The sequence below is a fragment of the Coturnix japonica genome, chromosome 6 (assembly GCF_001577835.2).
Source record: "Coturnix japonica isolate 7356 chromosome 6, Coturnix japonica 2.1, whole genome shotgun sequence".
NCBI classification, from domain to species: domain Eukaryota; kingdom Metazoa; phylum Chordata; class Aves; order Galliformes; family Phasianidae; genus Coturnix; species Coturnix japonica.
Genome location: NC_029521.1, coordinates 27,670,945 through 27,692,089, shown reverse-complemented (window position 1 = coordinate 27,692,089; position 21,145 = coordinate 27,670,945). Strand labels below are relative to the sequence as shown.

At 39.8% G+C, this 21,145-nt stretch overlaps 1 protein-coding gene across 7 annotated transcripts in view; it reads left to right on the top strand.

The window, feature by feature from the left end:
• The window catches only part of ATE1 (arginyltransferase 1), a 56,428-nt gene that overhangs the window by 14,257 nt on the left and 21,026 nt on the right, over positions 1–21,145 (top strand). For 6 of the 7 annotated variants that reach the window (XM_015867500.2, XM_015867496.2, XM_015867495.2 and 3 more), the window contains 3 exons: positions 5,770–5,802; positions 10,562–10,743; positions 13,024–13,123. In XM_015867500.2, the coding sequence (XP_015722986.1) occupies positions 5,770–5,802; positions 10,562–10,743; positions 13,024–13,123 (315 nt within the window). Of the gene's footprint in view, positions 1–5,769; positions 5,803–10,561; positions 10,744–13,023; positions 13,124–18,467; positions 19,052–21,145 lie in introns of those variants that run through there. The other variant, XM_015867502.1, reaches the window with a different exon arrangement.

Below are 21,145 nucleotides of genomic sequence, written 5' to 3'. Positions count from 1 at the left end.
TCATAATATAGCTTTGTCATAATTTCTGCGTAATGAAATGGATACATGTAGTTTTGTAACCGGTGTTTTATTTTGGTTTAGAAGTTTAGCAACAGTCATTTGAATAGCACTGGATTCTTTTTCTGGGTGCCATAGTAAAATATAACCTGCATATTTTTGTTAGTAGTCTTTATAAGAGTTCCTGCATACAAGGCTGCATATTGCAGTTAGTTTATATTAAAACATCATTAATTTAAAGCAGAGGTATTGAAGTTGTTATTTGTATTTAGAAATCAAGTTTGGTTCATCCCCAGTTGCTCTCTTCTAATGCATATACATGAACTATAGTGTTATTGTTTCCTTGTGGCTTTTCTCTTCCATCTGGCAGAGCTCGCTCTGTGTTGAATGTGGTGCAGTATATAGAAGAAAAAAGCTGTAATGTTATTGCAAACATTTATTCTCAGCTATTTAGTTCCATTAGTGCTGTAAAAATAGTGATATGTTGGCTATTTATTTGTTAAAATAGTGAGACTTGATTTATGCACGCAGTGAACTTCATCAGCTCTGACAGCTTGTATTTTCCTTGGGTCTTGCTCCTATAGGCAATCAGTTAAACCAGCTCTTATCCCCAAACAAAGCACAATTGAAGCACATTTTTCTTTCCAGTTTAATATGAAATAATAATATTTTTTGCTTGCAGGCTTGATGGCTACTGCTTGAATACTGCTTGAATTTTCACTGGGACAACCATTGCATACAGCTCAGTGTATAGCTTCTGTTGTTCAGCATACCAGATACAGCCATACCTGTATCAGCTGCTCAGGTTGAGTCAGGTGTGGTTTCCTTACATTGCACAGCTGCTAGATGGGGGGAGACTGCAGACAGGGCTTGGGAAGTGATGGGCTGCAAAGCTGGGAAGAGTCAGGAGTTAGGAGTAGGTCCTGTTGGCATCTGGGATCTGGATTTAGCTTTACAACCTAACTCTCAATTATTGGAGTAAGGCACATGAACATGAATGATTCTATCATTTACCACAAATTCTTATTTAAAGGACTGTTTGCAGACAATGTTCCAGGCACTTTGGGTCCAAATTCCTTGCTAACACCCCTGATGCAGCTGTATAACCAGCTCTGCAATGGTTGCACTTGATGCTTTGTGGGGCTGTGCCACTCTGGTACTCTTTTTTTTGGGCCACTTAAAGAAAACAAACAGATTGTTTGATAACGTTAATGTTCCAAGAATCAGGTACTTCATTAATGTGATTTTTCAGTCTTCTTATGGTGGTGTTTGCCTTTAAGGAAAAAGGCTGAAGTGTGACCGAAACAAGCAATGTGCAGCAATACAAGTATAGAAAACATTTCCATAAATAGTCATAAAAAAAAATCTACAGTAGTTTCCAGAAAGAGCCAGAGAGAACAGTTTATTGCTGTTTGGACCTACTGAAGCGAGCGAGTTATTTAACTTTTCATGGGTGTTTTATAATGACAAGCTTGTAGAAGAATAGTGTATGTGTGTCAGTTCCCTCTGCAAAGCTGGCTGGATACTCGCTTTACTTTGTGCTTAACCAAATATTTGTCTTGGAAGGAAAGAATTTAGCAACACACAAAAGATATGCTGTTTGAAAAGGTGCAAGAAATTACTGAAATAGGTATGTTTGTTTTTTTTCTTTTCTAGCTTCTTTAATTGGCTCCCAGAAATACACTTGAACTACTATAGGAAACTGAGCAAGGAGCCTAGGAAACGCCAAGGAGCACATGCTGATCAACTCCAAGTTGGTATCAGCAGCTGGCTCCAAACCCTTAGGTCACTCTAACCTAGTCTCCTATTTCTTTGGCTAGTGAGAGAATGTGTAAAAGACAAACCAAGCCTTTGTGGTTATTGTAGCCTCCTTAGCTTGCCTAGGCAGCAGAGCACTTTTTAGAATGCTCTTGAATGAGTTCTTTTGTCATCAGAGTCAATGGCAGCTCTCACTGGTGACTGGCTTGGTGGGCCCAGACCCTTTGCCATTGGGATCTCTTACTGTGCTGACTTACAGAGCTGATGCTGGTCTGCCTGCTCCATGCTCTGTATGGCATTCTGCTGTGGATCCATTGATTTTCATTCTTTAATTGCCTATAAGAACCCAAACACTTAGGTGTCCAGACAACTAAGCCAGTTGACCGTACTGTTTCATTTCAGCTTCTGCATCCCGGTTTACATGGTTTTCCTTATTTTGACACTGAGTTTTCTACACAAGCACTTTACTGTAACAGATCTCTTTTATTTTAAGAGTGAGATTCTCTTAGGAAACAAAGCCAGAGAGATTTTGGTCACTCTGTAATGAACTGAAATTGCAATTCTGAAATGTAAATATTGTCCCATCAGCAATTATTTGTCACTCTGTGCTGTGAAAACTGCACTTTAGACAGTCATAATTCAAATTGACTCTTTCCCTATTGACTGGCTTTCAAATTCCCCTATTTCAGCTTTGGGTCTGTGCTTTCTAAAGGCTTTTCCTTTTGCTGTGTATTTCTGACTTTTGTCACTCTGCAAGTGAAGATGAACAAGGAGAGTGAATGTTTGACAGTGAAGATGTGTTTATTTCAGCTTGTAAGTTACTGAGCTACCAGGTGAAACCCATGCTGGGTTGGCATCCAAAGCGTCTGAATGGCTCCCTTTGCCTGTACAGCTTTCCAGTTTTATTGCAGCTTTGTAAAGGTGTGCATGTGTTTTTTCTAGGTTATCTTTTTCTCTCTCCTTCCAATTTTAATCCTTAGCAGTGTCGTCTTCTCTCAGTCAACTGAAATTAATTTGCACCAAAGAATGGATCTTGGGGGTTTCATATATATAGTTTTTAAAAGACTGAAGCTTATGTAATTCAATTTGAAATTCAAATTAGAAAAGTATGACTTTGTGAAAGGAATTTCAATTGTGCCCGTGTGACAGGTTGATTTATTTTACATAAACACCAGCTTTTGACTGCGTTTCTTTCATGGTTCGTTGGTTCGTTTTTGGGTTGTGTTCATCATAATCCTGCAGTCTTAAAAATGAGTTTGTCACTCGAAAATCTCATGTATAGCTGAGCTTAATTACACATGTAGACAAGGTGTTCTCCTGTGTTATGACGGGTGTTGTGGTCTTGGTGGTGTGAGTGGAGAGTATGGGTTGAGATGGCAACAAAGGTTGATAACTAAGGTTGGAGCATCTAAGATATCTGTTACTTTCCTACTCTGTGCATGAATTAAGTTCTTCCATATCGAATGAAACGCTTCATTTGATTCACAATTTCCTGAAGTTTTCTTGAGCTTGATTAAGAAACCGATCTGACCTGGGAACTTCAGCAAACATAAAGGGATGAACTAATCTGTAATAAAACTTGCAGTGTTTCATTCCGTTAAGTCTGCGGTACAAATTCAAATGCAGTAAATTTTTTTTCCTAGCCACCAGTGGAGACGGTTGCAAGTAGAAATTATGCTTGGAACACTTGGAACGTCCCCCTCACCCAATGTGGGGCCTGGAGAATCCACACAGCTATTTGAAAAGTGGTGTTGGCTCCGATCTCTCACCCATAGGGTTTGACTCGCACTATAAAGCTAAAGTTACAGATTAAGAACTATCGGGGGTCTTCTGACATCAAAATTAAGAACACATGGTTTATTCTTCTGGTGCCTGCACATTCTGAAGGCATTGGCTGTAGTGACTGATGCACGAGCACCAGAGGAATTTGTAGATGTCTGTTCTTTATTTATGGGAGCATAACTCGATAATTCAAATTTTGAGTTACTTTTGTTCTCCTCAAACACTGTCTATGGGTTGTTGTTCTTTTCCCATCGTGCTCTCTGTCCCTACCCAGCAAATCATAACAATTCTGGAGCTGAATTAAGATATCACAGTAACTTGTTTTTCTAAGCTCAGTAATTTAGAGTATCCACTGCTATGGTGATGAGCACGTCTAAAACAGCCAATTGTGGAAAATGCTCATTACTTTGTTTTCAGTAGCAGCTCCATAGAAATCCAGTGTTTATCCTGTAAGTTTATCATTCATTTACTTCTCAGAAGGGGTGGTCAGGCACTGAAATGGGCTGCCCAGTGAGGTGGTGGAGTTACCAACCCTGGGGGGTGTTCAAGAAACAATTGGATGTTGTGTTGAGGGGCCTGGTTTAGTGGGAGCTATTGGTAATGGGTGAACGGTTGGACTGGATGATCTTTTAGGTCTTTTCCAATCTTGGTGATTCTATGGTTCGCTCGTAGGTCAGCTAGAATATTACTGAGTGTTTGAGAGGGAAAAGGAATCTGAAGACTGATTCTGTGAAGCCCTAGCATCAGCAGCAGAATACCTTTCAGTGCATCTTAGAGGACATTAAAGTTCAGTGTTCACTTTGAGCTACACTGGGAATGGTCCACTTAACATTAGCAGATCCATATATATCCCAGAGGCTGCATTTTTATTAATAAAATCTGATTTTATAGCATTTTTGGAAGGAAAAAAAGTAGTAGTTATAACTACTTAAGCTGTATATGGGACGTGGTCCTGGGTCAGTCATTTGTAGTACTGGCACTTCTTAGTGTTGCCTGTTTCCTTTTGTTCCCTGCCTGGGTAGATGTGAGCAGCCTGGGTGGCTGAGGCTGACGGGGTGTCCAGGACCACATCCAGGTGGGTTTGGTGATCTGCAAAGAGGAGAACCCACCCAGAGCCTCTGTGGGTACCTGCACCAAGGCTCCAGCACCCACACAGCACAGCTTCTTGGTGGTCAAATGCTTTGCAAGTAGTCCCCAGCCTTTTGATGCGTCTCCCTATAAGAAGAAAACTCTTGTCTCGTTTAGCTGAGGAATCTGTAGAATTCTTGACCAAAAAACTCTTGTCAGTGATTGGTTTTCTTGTGGGTATTATTGTACTCTTTTTTTATCAAGCCTAACATTTCAAGTTCCTGTTTATTATTCTTTACAGTTTGTTAACCACTGACTTATTAAATCATTCAGCTCATTACAGGAGGGGAGGGAACCATGTAACACAAACTTAGCTGTTTAACAAAGGAATGTTTTGGGGTTAAATACAGACCAGATCTTTGTAATATCTTTTAATATGTTTTATGTGGAGTCTACCAGTAAGGAAGTATTTGTATCAAATAAGTAAATGCTGGTGAGTAAACAGCTATTATATTTTACTGCTCTTAGAATCTTGACCAAGCTCCAGCTCATTAAAAGCTCGCCTATTGTTTGATTATCTGTAGCACAGCATTTCATACTGAGTTAAGAATCCAGGCTTGAAAATATTTGCACTTTCAGGAAGTTGGTTTGTTTCTTTTTCCCTTCCATCTTCATTATATTTGACCAGGCTTGCTTCTGATAGTGATTACAAATAGCCTTGATCAATTTATATTGAGAGACATGATGGCCCTAAGCCCCATCCTTTGGTGATGGGACATGCACAATGGAACTATGGGGAAGAGTTTCCTGTTGCAGGAGGTCCCATAGAAAAGCAATGTGTAATTGAGAATACAAGACAGATCTGTGTTACGGGGTGATAATTCTCTCATCTCATTTTTAAATATCTTCTATTTTATAGGGGTAAGTGACTTGGATAATTATTGATTGTATTTACTTGTTCGCATATCAGAAAGTGGGAATTTGTTGGGAAATGTTATTTCAACTCCTGAAATCTATTCTTTTTCTTTTCAAGTTATTATGCTTTGAGAGCCTATGCTTGTCTGAGCTGTAATGTATCCTGAAGCATTACTAACGCTGTTTTTCTACTTTGCATATTTGGACCGTCTTCTGGGCCACATTTTTGATGTCTCTACCTTGATGCAGTTCACACGATTCCTCTGTGATTCTCCCCTTGAGGTAAGCATTAATTCTAGACACGAGTTGTGAAATGAATGTATTATTTTCTCTTCATTTTCTGTAGTTGGTACATTATGGGTATAGATGGCACGGATGGGTGTCACAGTGTTGTATCATCACCAGCCAGTAAGCAAAGTAACACTGAATCTTAAAGGAGTCTGAGGAGATGGATAATGAGCTACTCCTGAATTTCATATAACTGCAAGAGAAAAATAATAAAACAAAGTCAGAAATCACAGTGCTCTTGACATATTTCTTTTAAAGAAAAGAATATGTTACTAAATAATTTACTGACCGTGTATTTGACACTAGTCTGAGTTAAGAGTTGAGGAGAGATGCTGCTGTTTCTTTTCCAACAAGCAAACTGTAGTAGATTTGTTTCACTGTCTTTCTTGTTAGTCTTAAAGAGTGAAGTACCCCGTGACTGTAATGAAATTGTCAGGTTATGGTAATTACGCTGGTAATGCGATATGTCGCAGTTTGAATGAATCCATGTGTGGAGAGTTTGTTGCTTTTACTCTGCTGAGTCCACTGGCCTTTGCATTCCTGAAAGCTGAAGAGTAATAGAGCTCATTAGGCTTTATAGGAAAAGGGCTTTTATCACCTCGTCAACTCAGGCAGCAGACTGCTATTATATTCTTAATTTTGTATGGCTACGTCGATGTTGATGCTCGCTTCCCCGCCAGGTTTATACCAGTATTGTTTCTTACAGACACTTTTTATTGACATTTCGAAGCTTGAATTAAATTTTGTGTGGCACCACTACAGATGTCTTCAATTAGATGAAGTTAAATAAAAGAGGTTGTGTATCAGAGGCCAAGAGATTCTTGAAATTCTTCATTCTGAAACAGTCGCCACAAGAAAATCTAGTAGTGAGCAGCCTGTTTACTCTTTAGAACAAAAATGATTTAAAATCAATTTTAACCTTTACACAATTTCAATTTGTAATTCTATTTTTTAAAATTTAATATTGTTATTAACTGCAAATAAATAGCAACGCCTGAACTCTTCCTGTCTTTATTTCTTCACCTTACTGCCGTTTAGTTTCAGTTTTGGCTATGGGCTCTGGCAGACAAGAATAGAATAGTTTAAAAAATACAGTATGCAGAAGCAGAGAACTGGGCAATTTTCTAGCAGTAAACAGGGTGCAGTAGAGAACTGATTTTGGGTTTTGTTCACTGTTCCTTTCCTCTTAGAAGCTGTATCTGAATGTTTGTCATTTTACCCCAGTTGTTCAGCACAGGAGAATGGCTTACCATTGGAATCACAGAATGGTTGGGTTGGAAAGGACCTTTGAGCCCATCCAGTTCCAACCCTCTGGATGGTTTTAGGGAGGTTGGTACTTCAAGATGCTTAGGTTTCCTTTTAACCTAATTCTATAATTTTCTGTTATGTTCTGCCTTTCTACTCAGCTCTTGCTGGCACAGTGTTGAACAACGATTGTAATAGAGAAGTGTTCTTGTGTTCAGAGTGAATTTCATATGTTTTTTTAAGTAGTGCCCATTGCTTTCTGTCCTGTCAGCGGGCACTGCTTTATTCCCTCCTGTCAGGTGTTACACCTACAAACAAAACCTTCCTGCAGGTCGTCTGATTTTGATCTCAGCTCTCTCCTTGTACATCAGATGCTCCAGTCCTTAATCATCCTTATGGCCCTTCACAAGTCAGTCTGTATTTCCCTGTACTGGGTTGAGTGTTCCAATTGCATCCTTACCAGCGTGGCATAGAGAGGGAAGTATGCCTCCTTTGAGCTGCTGGCTTTTTCTTTCCTCATTTTTTTTCCCCCCTCTTGTTTGGATTAAAGCCTGTAAAACTACAACTCTGCTGACACAGCCTGTATTTGTAGGTCTCATCTTCACTAATCCCTAATGAAAGGAGGAGACAGTAGTGAACAGGAGATATGTTAATAACCAAGAAAGATAGTAATCTACCATATGGCAGGTTTTGAGTGTGTGCCTTTGGGAGAAGAACTGCTGGAATTAATCACTTCACTTTGGCAAATAATTTCTACTAGAAGCAGAAATCAAGAGTTTCCTTGTTGTTTTTTAATTTATTTTTGTATAAGGTAGCATGGATTTCATATTTTATTCCTCCTTCCATCCACAGCAGAGGGTAAAATGGAAATGTTCAAAGCAGGAGATGTCATGAAACCTCCCATAGAAAAACAATCGTGCAGTTATCAGTGTTAAGACACATTTTCATGGGGGATGGTACAGCACCTTCTATAGCTGCATACCAGTCTGGGTTAGAGGTTAACTAGTCTAATTTCTATATTATTAATAACACTAAAATGTATTAGAAGTAAAGTGAAAGACCAATGTGCTTTGAAGAAAATTGAGTGCTCTCACCATCATTGGAGTTTCATTATAAGCACTTATTACATTGAATTGTATTAATTAGGGCATGTAATGCTAGACAATATTAAATATTTAAATGTTAATAATATCTTATAAATTATGACCAATCAGCCATTCATGAAGAAAATATGGGGCAGAAGTAGCTATGAAAACTAGGGAGTATTAATAGTTCCTAATAATAGCACATATAATTACGCCTTAACTCTCATAGCCAGAGTTTTAGCTCTAGGTTTAGTGGTTAGTCCTTTCATATAACTTATTTAATGAATATAAACAAAACACACGGTTAGTTTTAAAAGTATGCATTTCTTTTTTACGTATGTTCTTTAGGATAGTGGGGCTTTTGTTTCAGATGACTACCAGCACCTATCATTTCAACATTAATTGCGTGAGGAAGTAGGAGGATATTGGTTTGGATTTTGCTCTTTCCATGTAACATCTCTCACATTACATGTGTTGATTCATTACCTGAAGAAATGGTGATGTTCTCAATAGTGAGAGCAGCACGTGTTTTTTGTAGTGTAAAAGCTAATGTGTTATTTTGTGTTTATAAGTGATCCCCTCTCAGGTGGGACGTGTATGATGTCCTATGTATATTTCACGTTGCCTTTGACAGTCATGGTCCCCTGTGGCTGTATTGGCCATGTGAAATGGTATAGCCTGCTCAAAGAGAGGGTTTCCTATGCTGGGCCTGTTACACATCTAATGGTCTGAATGGTATGTGAGAAATCAAGGCCAAGGAGCCAAGTATTCATTGAGAAACTGGAGAAAACACAGTACTTACAAATGCTACAAAGGATTATATTGTATGAAAACTTTTCAAGGAGGAGGAGAATGTGCTTTTAAAAAATGCTGTTTACTTTATGTAACAGATCCCTGAACATTTTGCCTGAAATGAGTACTGTGCTTGTTATCCTTGTTAAAGAACACAGCCTCTTTTATGTCTGTAGATTTCTTTGTAATTGAGTTAGTGGAATAACACTGTAGTTCATGCCTTACTAAAAGTTCCTTACTGAGCTGATGCTGCAGTTGGCAGATGTGACTGAACCCATGCTATGCCATTCCAAGGTAGGGCTCCCTTACACACAGCAGTCTTTTACCTGGAGAAGAAAATCCTTTCTATGTTGTTGTGGGCAATCGTTTATAACATTTAATAATTTCTATGCAATTCATTTTTGCAAAAGAAATGCAACCTGCTTTATCTGCTTATTATTCCAAACTCTCAAACTTTGACCCATCTTAAAGGTTTTCATATTGGCTACGTGATTTCATTTGGCTCTACTGAAAAGCTGAGGATACTGTATGAAACAGTGATTACCAAATGTGAAGGCTTCTCCTAAATGAAGAGAACCTCACTATCCCCATCTAATATCCTCCTGTGCTCCAGATTTAACTCTCATGTATTTGATCATTTCACTTTTATGCTATCTTCAGCTACATACCTAGTTTAATGCTACACGACTGAATATTGTACAGCCTTTATTTTGGGACTTAATGGTTGGGTAAGTCTGTTGGAATGATTTTTGTCCAAGTGATTGATTTCTTTTGACACACGTGGTAACAATTAGAATAACTTCTACTGCCCGTCATCTCTTCAGTCTACGCTACTGTATCAAAATACTTGATTAAACCCTCCTTCTGCTGTTGTAATGCAAAACAGTTGGTAATAGCAGGTAGTACTGTCAGATTTATTGAGTGAGAAGCTGCTTTCTGAAGATCTGGCAGTACAGTGAAAAACACAACTAGATGGGTAATTTAATTGAGCACTGTGAAATTCAGGAATGAAGTAACTTAATGTTGGAGGGAAAGGCACGGCAGAGTCAATTGCACAATACAATTGAAATTAGGAGATAATCTTTGTAATATGAGGCATCCTGGTTTAGGTGCTTTTACCCAGTGTGGAGGTGTACTTTGCTGTGTGTTCTTGCAGAAGCTGTTCTTTGTGATGCCAAGAAACTCTGTAAGTTCTGACGCAAGAGAGAGCTCCAGGTTTTTAGATGCAAGTTCTTTCGTTGGTCATAAAGAGTAAAACTTACATAGTGAGCTGATAAGTGCTCTTTGTAAACCTATTCTCAAAGAATCTCAGTGGCAACACCGAGAAACTGAACTTTGGTGACCAATGGCTGCTGATCCCAGATACGTAACCAAAATGTGGAGCTGGAGTTGGGCTCGATGGTTGTTATGGGTCCCTGCCCACTGTGATTCTATTCTATTCTACAGTGAAAACAAAAAGCAATATAGAGAATTAACGTTGTTTTCCCTGTTTCTCAAATTCCTGTTTTCCTTTCTCTAAAAGTGTATAGCAGGAAAGATTTTTCACAGTATTTTCTTTTAAAATCCCCATCTAAAATTGTTTTTATACTGGAAATCTACCAGTCTGATAATGAGATCCTGTTTCTTCTCAGGCAGAGAATCCACCGAATGGACCAGAATGTGGCTATGGTTCTTTTCACCAGCAGTACTGGCTAGATGGGAAGATAATAGCTGTGGGTGTCATTGATATCCTGCCCTACTGTGTGTCCTCTGTCTATCTGTACTACGATCCAGACTATTCTTTCTTATCTTTGGGAGTCTACTCTGCATTACGGTAAGAGGATTTTTGTTTTCTGGTTAGATGTAATAGTAAGATTTGATACTTACTTTTAACTTGAGACTTTATTTCCACTCCATAAGTATGCTGCTAACACTGTAGCAAAAATTAATTCTCAACAGTTGGATGCATACCTAAATATATTCTACATTTTTCTAATCTTTCTAATTAGCTAAATACTTATAACAATGAAAAACTCAGAAGGGAAATACCTGGTCTTTATTCCCCAGAGAATAATTTAGTGTTGCTTGGTTTCAGCAGAGAGAAGTGTCTTTTTTGTTTGGGTGGAAATAATTCTTCCTTTGCCGTAGCTTAGTCACCAAATGAAATTAATCACTTCTATGCTTGTGTGCACAGTGAGATCGTAAAAACTGTCTTCTGAATTAGTGGTTTCCTGCTATGCTAGTGCTGAGTATGTTTTCAGGTTTGTTAATCTCATTACCTTCTGTCTGACAGACAGGGTAATCCTGTGAATTTTAAAGCTTTAGGTTAACTATCAACTGTTCTGAGTGTATTCCTCTCTTTGTAGAGGTGAATTTTGTGTTTTGTGAATAACCTACTTATGAATTACACAAATGCGTCTGTCGGGAGCTGTCTCGCTAAGTTCACTGCTAAGTTGCTGACATCAGTTTAGTGGTTCATCACTGCAATCACTCCATATTTACCACGTGCTGGGCTTCCAGCAATCACACCTTTAGCCAGGTTAGTTTACTGAGTAGAAGACTGCTTCAGTAACCTGCTTAGTGAGCTGAGCTCTTAGTGAACAACCTGTTAGTACTGGAGCTGGTGCAAGAGCTATGGTGGAGCCGTGAAGCTGGGAATGGCTGGACACAGTGCAGAACTTCCCACTCTGGTAAGCTTCTAGAGATCAGCTAAGCTCTGTGGGAGGTTTTTCCTGTTGCTTTTGGCAAGAGTTGATAACGCTGCCTTCCTGATGGCTTTCCTCACCTTGTTCTAGAGATTTTTCCTTGTGAAGGAGAGACTGTAAGGTCATAGGAAAGTTTAGGCAGGAAAGGGCCTCTGGGCATCTCTGGTCTGGTTCTGGCTCAGATTGGGGTAACTTCTGAGTTGTTGTGTGATTTAATGTAACTGTCAGTGCAGCATCTCATTTGGTCTGTTGTTAAGAGTCTGAGTTACCATTTCTCTGAATCAGAAGGAATCAGAAGCAACAAGTAGAAAAACATTGGAATGACTGTGATGTAGAAATGATCTTTGCCTCTATTAGTGGTCAGGACTTTAATACAAACACTTGATACTTAAAATTAGACTTCTCTTTTTAATGCAAGTTGCCATAAGCAAATTCTAAGAGTTGTTTTTCAGTACCTTTATGTATCACATTACTTTATGTAATAATAGGCTGACATAATCCATGCTTTATGGATTCTTGAAATGATTTAAACTTATCTACCTAATAAATATAAGGCTTTGTCATGGCAGTATGCTTGTGTGGCTCAACTGGTGAAAAAGCAGCTTGTAAATTCTGTTGCATTTAAGGCAATAAAAGAGTTCTCAGTAGGCTTGGGGGGGTTGGGGACAGCCTTGTTCTCTTTTCAGAAAGGGGGGAAAAAAGCCCTTAAGAGTTGGGGAGGATTTAGGAAGTTGAGAAGGAATCTGATACCTTAAAAGCTGTTGCCAATTTTACTCCGAGGAGTTTAAACTGTATTGCAGAGCTATCACTTCCACTTCATGCTATTCTGGGTATTTTTGCTTCTGAGTCGTAGAAAGGATGAAGTTTTGAACATCTTTTGAAACAAGAAGGCATTTGAGTACAGAGTGAGGGGAGAAGAGACTATGTGTAATATATAAGTCTGAGAAAAGGCTGGGGGAAGCTGAGTAGGACGTACTGAGTGATTCTTATTGTCATTTTTTGTACCTACAATCATTAGCAGTAGGTAACCACAATAGTTATAATCTATATTTTGTAAGAGGGAAAAAAATGCTTCAAGTTCTTCTGGAATTTAGCACCAAAATACTGAGTTTTGTGTTGATGAACTGAGTGTATGTAGGACTGCTACTGCAGCCCAACCTCATTACTTTATGGTCATTAAAAGTTTTCTTCACTCTAAGTCTTTTCAAGTTGATCACATGGCAGGGCAAAAGGCAAAGATGGGTGTTTGTTAAGCCTCACACAATGTTTTGTTTGTTATCTTCATTGATAGAAGACTGGACCTTCAATAATTCAAAAGCCAGGTGGTTGTAAAGCGTTTCTTTGAATGATGAAACTAATGTAGGGGTTGTATTCATAAATAATTAGTCCTTTTTGTTTTCCTTTCATAGGGAAATTGCTTTTACTAGACAACTTCACGAGAAAGCTCCTGATCTCTGTTTTTATTATATGGGTTTCTACATTCATTCGTGCCCCAAAATGCGATACAAGGTAAAGTGTGTTTTTACTTCTTTCCTTTGTGTACAATTATTCAAAGCATTTGACAGTTCTCATAGTAGCATAATATTTTTGTAAGTGTCGCTTTGGATTTCCAAATAGGCTTTACATGGTTAAACGTGGACGCTGGTTACTCTTTAACTTGACTTTGGATTATTTATTTTTTTTAAAGCTTAGCTGCATGTGGTATTTATTACAAGTTGGCTTAAAAGCCGTTCACTTGGAGAGATTTTCGAGGCTGACAGATAATAGTTTGTCATTTGCTTACCTGGGTGTCTCGTGTTTGCCGTATATCTGGCAACAGACTGAAATTCTCCCTTTTTTTTGTGTGTTTGACTGAATATTTGTGGAACTGTTGCTTAGTGACCATAGGCAGAGATAGCATGACTTCCTGGGGCTTACTCTGCAGATAAAGCTATGGGAAGCCAGATTGTTAGGAATTTTGGATCAAGTAACAGAAAGGGTCAGGAGAATCCCAGAACGTTTGGCACAAGCAGTATATCACCGAATCCCCTTTGTAATCCCTGTTAGCCTCTACTTTGTTTAGACCTATATGCCCAAGGGTCCATCTCTTCTCTGTTTGTTAGATCCCATCTTGTCTTTACAAAGATATCGTTCTTTGTCAGTATTGCTGCACCGTATCTGAATAGTGAAAACTGACAGAGATTTGCTGAACGTTTACAAGTAACACTGTACGTTAATAACATGGAAATGTAGAAAGCAAATGAAATCTAGCTCAAGAGTTCAGTTTGTTCTTTTTTCATCCTCAAAGTGCGCAAAAAACCTGCATTTTCAGCTTGTTTTGAAATAGTCAAAAAGCAGTAAGTGACCATTGTGAAAGAAAAGCCAAAACACTGAAATGAATTGTAAAGCTAAGCAATGAAATGCTTCTGGATGATGCTATTGCCATTGTGAAGTGGTTGGTAGAGCAGAGTAGGAAGAACTGACTTGGCAGATTGAACGATTTAAGTAACGCCTGCTTGGCTTAGTGGCATGACGTGTTGAAAGCCTTGCCTGGTTCTGGTTTAAAGAGGTGTTAGAGGTTCCCTTTTCATAGTCTGGGAGAAGGAAAGGCTGTAGGTAAGTGTTATGCTGACATTTCTATTTGATTTTTCTAAAGAAAAAGGCAAAAACACCTGAGCCTGAGTACTGGTTTACACCATACTGCCTTTGGAAGCTCACGTTTGTCAGTCTGGATGCTTTTGAAGCTGCCTATTTTTTTTCCTGCTGACAGGGGATGTGTAAAGAGCAGTGACTTGATGTTGATTTAAGGAGTTTGACAGGGTTCCACTTTGCATTAAGTCAGTCTCAGTCTTCTGCACAAGACCTGGCTGAGATAATTGAGGATCTGTGCAACAGACTGTTCTGCTCGTTTATGTTATAATCCAAGAATGATGAATTAATGTTGTCTGCACATGGACATAGCAGAATGCTTTAGTTTTAAATACACCACTCCTAGCTTGGAGGTATAGATATATATAAATGTCAGTCTTGTTCTACATGGGTACTTTGTTGGAATGCAAATTGTAGACATCTCCACTACAATCAGCAGTGCAGCTGTTGGATGGGTGGCTGCTGCTAAGTATGTCGGGGCAGAACTCAGCTCGTTTTTGGTGGCCAGCCTGTGACATTTTCATCTTCTGCTTTTACAAATGATACAGTTTTTGATGTAAATAGTGTGTGATGTGATGTCCAGTGAAGATCAGAGGCCTGAATGTAATGGAAGAGTACCCTCAAAGGCAGGGCGGGTTTCCAGTAGCTCAGGAATAGGGCTGAGAAATTCTGAATTACTAGCAGCAATATAATGGGTAAAGAGCATCATCGACCATCGACTTAACTAATCTTGTGGCCTTCTATGATGGAGTGACGGCGTTGGTGGATGAAGGGAAGGTGACCGATGTCATTTACCTGGACCTGAGCAAGGCCTTTGACATGGTCCCCCATCACATCCTCATCTCCAAATTGGAGGGAGGTGGATTTGATGGGTGGACAACTAGATGGATAAGCAATTGGTTGAAAGGCCGCAGACAGAGGGTGGTGGTCAATGGCTCTATGTCCAGGTGGAGGCCGGTAACGAGCGGCGTCCCTCAAGGGTCTGTCTTGGGACCGGTGCTCTTTAACATCTTTATTAATGACATCGATGAGGGAATGGAGTGCACCCTCAGCAAGTTTGCTGATGACACCAAGCTGAGTGGTGCAGTTGATACGGTGGAGGGAACAGATGCCATTCAGAGGGACCTTGACAGGCTGGAAAGCTGGGCTCGGGTGAACCTAATGAGGTTCAACACGGCAAAGTGCAAGGTTTTGCACTTGGGCCGGAAGAACCCCAGGCACCTGTACAGGCTGGGAGGAGTTGTCCTTGAGAGCAGCTCAGCTGAAAAAGACCTAGGGGTCCTGATAGATGAGAAACTTAACATGAGCCAGCAGTGCGCTCTGGCAGCCCAGAAAGCAAATGGGATCCTAGGCTCCATCAGGAGAGGAGTGGTCAGCAGGGATAGGGAGGTGATTGTCCCTCTCTACTCTGCTCTTGTGAGGCCCCATCTGGAGTACTGTGTCCAGGTGTGGAGCCCTCAGTACAAAAAAGATATGGAAATTTTGGAAAGGGTCCAGAGGAGGGCCACAAAGATGATCAGGGGGCTGGAGCACCTCCCCTATGAGGACAGGCTGAGGGAGTTGGGTTTGTTCAGCCTGGAGAAGAGAAGGTTGCGGGGTGACCTCATTGCAGCCTTTCAGTACCTGAAGGGAACTTACATCCAGGAGGGGAGTAAACTCTTCGAAAGGGCTGATAATAGCAGGACTAGGGGAAATGGTTTTAAGTTGAAGGAGGGAAGATTTAGGTTGGATGTTAGGGGTAAGTTCTTTACTAGAAGGGTGGTTAGGTCCTGGAACAGGCTGCCCAGTGAGGTTGTGGATGCCCCGTCCTTGGAGGTGTTCAAGACCAGGTTGGACGGGGCCCTGGGCAACCTGATCTAGTAAATGTGTATGTTTGGTGGCCCTGCTAGGCAGGGGGTTGGAACTACATGATCCTTGAGGTCCCTTCCAACCCGGGTAATTCTGTGATTCTGTGTGATTCTGTGACCACAATGGATCAGATTGGTAATTACACAAGTCTTGAAAAGCGAGATTTCTTTGGACTCCTTTCCTCCCTGTTCCTTTGGTTCCCAAACAACTTGCATTTGATTGCAATGTCATTTTCTCTAATGGCAGAGTGTCAGGGAAATTGCAGATAACAAAGGGAATATCTCATTCTAGTCCAGTTCTTTAGTTCCCAGCTCTTCCTAGACTTGTTCCGATCTATGGGTTAATATTTATGTGCCGGTGCAGTAAAATCTACATTAAATTGAGACAGAAGGATTTCTGTAGTTCTAACTATATTAATATGGAAAAATATGATGAAAAACACAAAGCAGTGGCTTTATTCCATTTTCGGGGGGGTTGGGGTAGGGTGGGTAGATCAGCTACATACAAGATTAAAATGGTTCTGTGTTAAAATTCATGACCTTGTGGTTAAACTCTTCAGGCTTTGTTAGATGTGGTAGTTCTTATGTTGGAAAAGTAGTATCCTGGAACAATTCCTAGCACTTGTAAGATGCAGAGTCTTTCTCCTAATGTGTTCTGGAGCCTGTGATAAAACACCACCTTATACTTCAAGTTTTATCTTAGGATAACGCTGGACTCAGGTTTGCTTCTTAAGTGTTTTCTTTCTATGTCTGTAAGTGTATTTTCAGCTAAAGACATTTGTTTACAGATATATATTCATAGAATTTCAGAACTAAACCAATGGCCACATCAGAGAAATGCTTGAGAGCTCTTTCATTGTTTTAATTCTGCCAAGCTTTTGTCTGATTTATCCCACAAGATATTTTGCTGTGGTTCTATGTTATTAAACTTGCATTTTCCAGTTGCTGCTGAGCTCACTGTGATGCTAAATTAACTTCTTCCCATTGTAGCTCTTTGATTTTGCTGTCATCCACCAGACTCAGAATCAATAAGACTTTGGTTTTGTGCTTCTGGTCTAAATAGTAAGTGCACTTGCTGCTCCTGACTTTTTAAATCCTATTTTCCTCTTAGTTCTTATATTGAGAAGGGAGTTTCTTTACTTCTGGTTGTGGATATTTTGTGATTATTATTATTATATTTAATGCCTTTTCAATGTCAATATCGGCGTTCAAATAAGTGCAACTGGAGCACCTATTATCTCTGGGTTTGGCCAGCCATCCCCTTGCCCTGACACCACTCCATGTGAAGTCAGTAAATAAATAACATCAGCAGGCTTTGAACAGACCCATTACCTCCTTGCCTCACTATCTGTGTGCTATTTGAAGACCATTCTGTGATTTGAAGAGATGTTTTGACTGAAATCTTTATCCAGACTTGTAGGCAAGCCAAAGTAAATGGAATTATTTCAAACAGTCTACTTTGGTATCAAGGCATGGCCAGACTTCAGATAGATGGAATACTAGAAAGGGTTCTGAAATGTCAAAAAAGAAACAAAAGGCTGATTCATCTGTGATTAATCTTTCTTGAACTGAATACCTCAGGCTGACTGCGGTTGTAAGCGGTGCCCCTGGAATTTTATAGTGCTCCAGAGCCAATTTCTTTGGCTGATTTTAGGAATTTTCAGCATCACTCCTCCTGCAGCAGCACGATGCAGCAGCAGCCTGCAGCTCCGGCTCCCATGTTGGTCTGCCTCCCACCTGGGGCTTTTTTTCACCCTTCCTGGACACAGAACTCAGTTAACCTTTACAGAAAGCTTGGGTTCCCTGCATGGGCTGAACTGTGTGAAGGAAAAGTGACTTAATACAATGCGTCTTAATACAAACCTTTGTGATTTTTTGTTATGTAAGCACAAGCTGCCCCAATTCTGCCACTGAAATAGCTTTGAAAAGCGTCACGTAGAAAAAGCTGGTGTAGGTATACCTGAGTGCTTTATCTTTTTACTTAGCATGTACTAAAGCTGCCACCAGCTGTAAGCCTGTTTTTCTCCATGCTGCCACTATTAACAATGGGAATAGATGATGAATCAAATTAGGGAATGGGACTTGCTGTGCTCAGGTCTGTTTGCACTGGTACCAGTGGCTTCTGCAGGGTTAGTTCTGTTGGTTTTTAGGAAGATCATACATCAAAATAAATTCCAAATGTGTTTACAAATAGGTCATATACAGTCAATTGGATATTCTGACAAGGCAATATTTATTATAGTTTACCAAGTTTTTGTGTGCAATGCTACTTTTTGATAAAGAATTATAGGTTGAAAAGCTGATGCATACTGATAGAAAGCCATACACATTTTGATAGTGCAGTCATTTTGGAGTGTTTTTTGTTTCTTTTTTTGCAGAACCGTTTGGAAACAAGATAACAAAAAGTAAAGACTGAATCATATACTAATAACAATTGTAAAGTATAAGAAAATCTGAAAATGATGAATTGCAGAACAGAGTGGAAAGTCTCCCTGCTTTTCAATGGCATCCAGCTTTCTGCATGGCTTGTTACCACAGTTTTTTAGCCACGTTACTTGTACTTTCCTTCCACTTCTTCATGGGACTTCCTCTGTGGTCAGGTTACTGCTCTGTGTTGGTATCAGCAGCTGAAGCCAAGCTCTCATTTTCTTGGAGCCATGAATGTGCTCTGTGTGTTCCTTCTAATGGTTTGGGTTGGTGACTGCAGGGAAAAAAGACCACTCTGAGTTATGACTTGGCTTTCGATATTCAAATCCAAAGGGATTTTCTAGAGCTCCTTGAAAATGGCTGGCCAAGACTTGCAGTGGTATTTCATATGATTGACTCGGCTGCTTGCTGTTCCCCCCCCAACTGGGACAACGATGTTGTTATGAGCATTGAAAACCTTTGTTCTGAGTAGCAACAACCATCACTGAGTGCTGACAGTGGATTTCCAATGCAAATAAAAATGCTTAAAAGCAGAGTATCCATTTCCCTGTTGTTTTTTATGGCAGTTCAAGATAATGAATGCAATTACTATTATAATTTCCTGTAAGCTGCTGCGTTCTGTACGGTATGTAATTGGTAAATGATTATGGCTTTTCCTTGGTGCCTGTGTTTACGCTGTACTGAGTTTCACACCAGATTTGCAGGGCTAAAACTAGTCAGAATCCACTTTACCACTAGAAACAAATGCAGAGCTCAGCCAAGTCTTTGGAGTTAAGGAACTTCAGTTTTCCTTATGATAACGATATAGCTTATCGTTTTTAGTTCAGGTGTTCTGAAGAATACAGATATGGTAGAGGTGGTATTAGTCACCTATATGTGTACATCAGTAGTACATGTTCTACATGTTTCACTTGCTGCATTAGGCTTTTCTATTTGAGTTGGTTTTTCTATGCTGTTTCTTTGATAAATATAATTTTGCTCATATGCACGAGGCCTAAATAAGCAAAAATCTAAGCCTGCCTTAATAAATGCACCTGAGGAAGGCTACAGTTTATTCCATGTAGACTAATTCTGTACCACCAAATGTTTTCGGAGTTATTAGAGGTAACCTGTCTGCCTCTGTCAAAAAGAGCTGCTGAAAAGATTTGTTCAGGATTGTGTTAATAAATCTGACACAAGCCATCTTCTGCATGCTAATAACTGCTTGGAGTGTATCATGTCTAATTCATGGCTCTGCATGGTCATGAATTCACTGCTCGTTACTGCCTCGGACTGAATTTGAAGAGGACTTGTAGCAGCTATTAGCAATTAAAGTGAGAACTGTAGACTTTGAAATACATAGGCAAAAGTCACGTGGTTTTGGTTTGCTTTATTTTGGGGTTTTTTTGGGGGGGGTGGAATAATTTCTTCTCAATTCACATCATTAATTTCTCTCCTTCATCCCAGGAATGAGGTCATGGCTCGCGTTTCAGTATTTTCCATTTACGATACTATAAATCCACTGGTCAGTGCTATAGTGAATGTCAGATGCATGCAAATCAATGTGCTTTTTCCCAGTCTCTAACAGCAAGTGAATTAATGAAGTGCTGCTTTGTTGGCTTTGCTGTGTATTTTGTTGACTTAATTATTCGTTGGATGCTCTTGCATTGCTGGTTAGCATCCTGAATTTGGTCAGTCTGTCTCTCTTTGGCTGTTCCCAAAGATAAGTAAATTTAGCATATGCTGAGGCAGCAACCTTACAGTGCCCTGATGCACAGGGCTCAATGAGTGCAATGCCTTCATTTCCCATGCAGCCATGTCTCTCTGTGAGGCTACTCAGAGGGATGCAAGTTTTCAAGCCGTGGGCAAAACAGCAAAGATTTTGTGTCCTGGAGAACAAACAGCCCTTTAAATCTGTCACTGAAGCCACCGAGACACGGGTCAGCTTTATCTCTGCACCAAGTCTGTTGAGCCTGCTGATACCTGTAATATTGGAGCTCTCACTGAATTTGGTTGCTCTTATTATGTTCTTTCTGACTTCTGCTTTTCACTGATGAAATTTGTTTTAATTAGGCAATGTTGTCAAGTGGGATTTATTTGGTCTGGAAGCCAGGAACTCCTGCTCCTCCTGGCTCTGCTGTATTTCACCTTGCAGCCTTTACAGTAGGAGCTGGCTGACAGGTCAGTTAATCCACGCAGGTTTCTTTTTTTTCTTCAATTTTATAGGAAAGATTTAATGGTGGATACTTTAATGAGGTCTGCTTTTATTAAGAGTCTGTATTTTACAGAATTATCACAGTATGTTTCTCTGAAGTGTTGCATTTAATCTGGACAACTATTCTTTGGCATCATTATTTTCTATGAGTTTATTTAGCTGTTCACTGTACAGAGTAGAAGTATATTAACGAGGTTCTATTATTTGTCCTCAGTCCTTGTATTACTCACAGTGCTTCCAACAGTCCAGTTTGTAAAAGGCTTCCTACATTTTATGACGATGATTGTTTGTACATCAGTGTTGCTTGGGTAGGAATTGGAGTCCCAAATTGCTGCAGGGGGAACGATTTGGAACCTGGAAGAAATAGAAAGTAGACTTGTCAGGGTCCATAAGGGATTCTGTAGTCTGTATCTTTGCTCCAAGGAAGGTCCAATT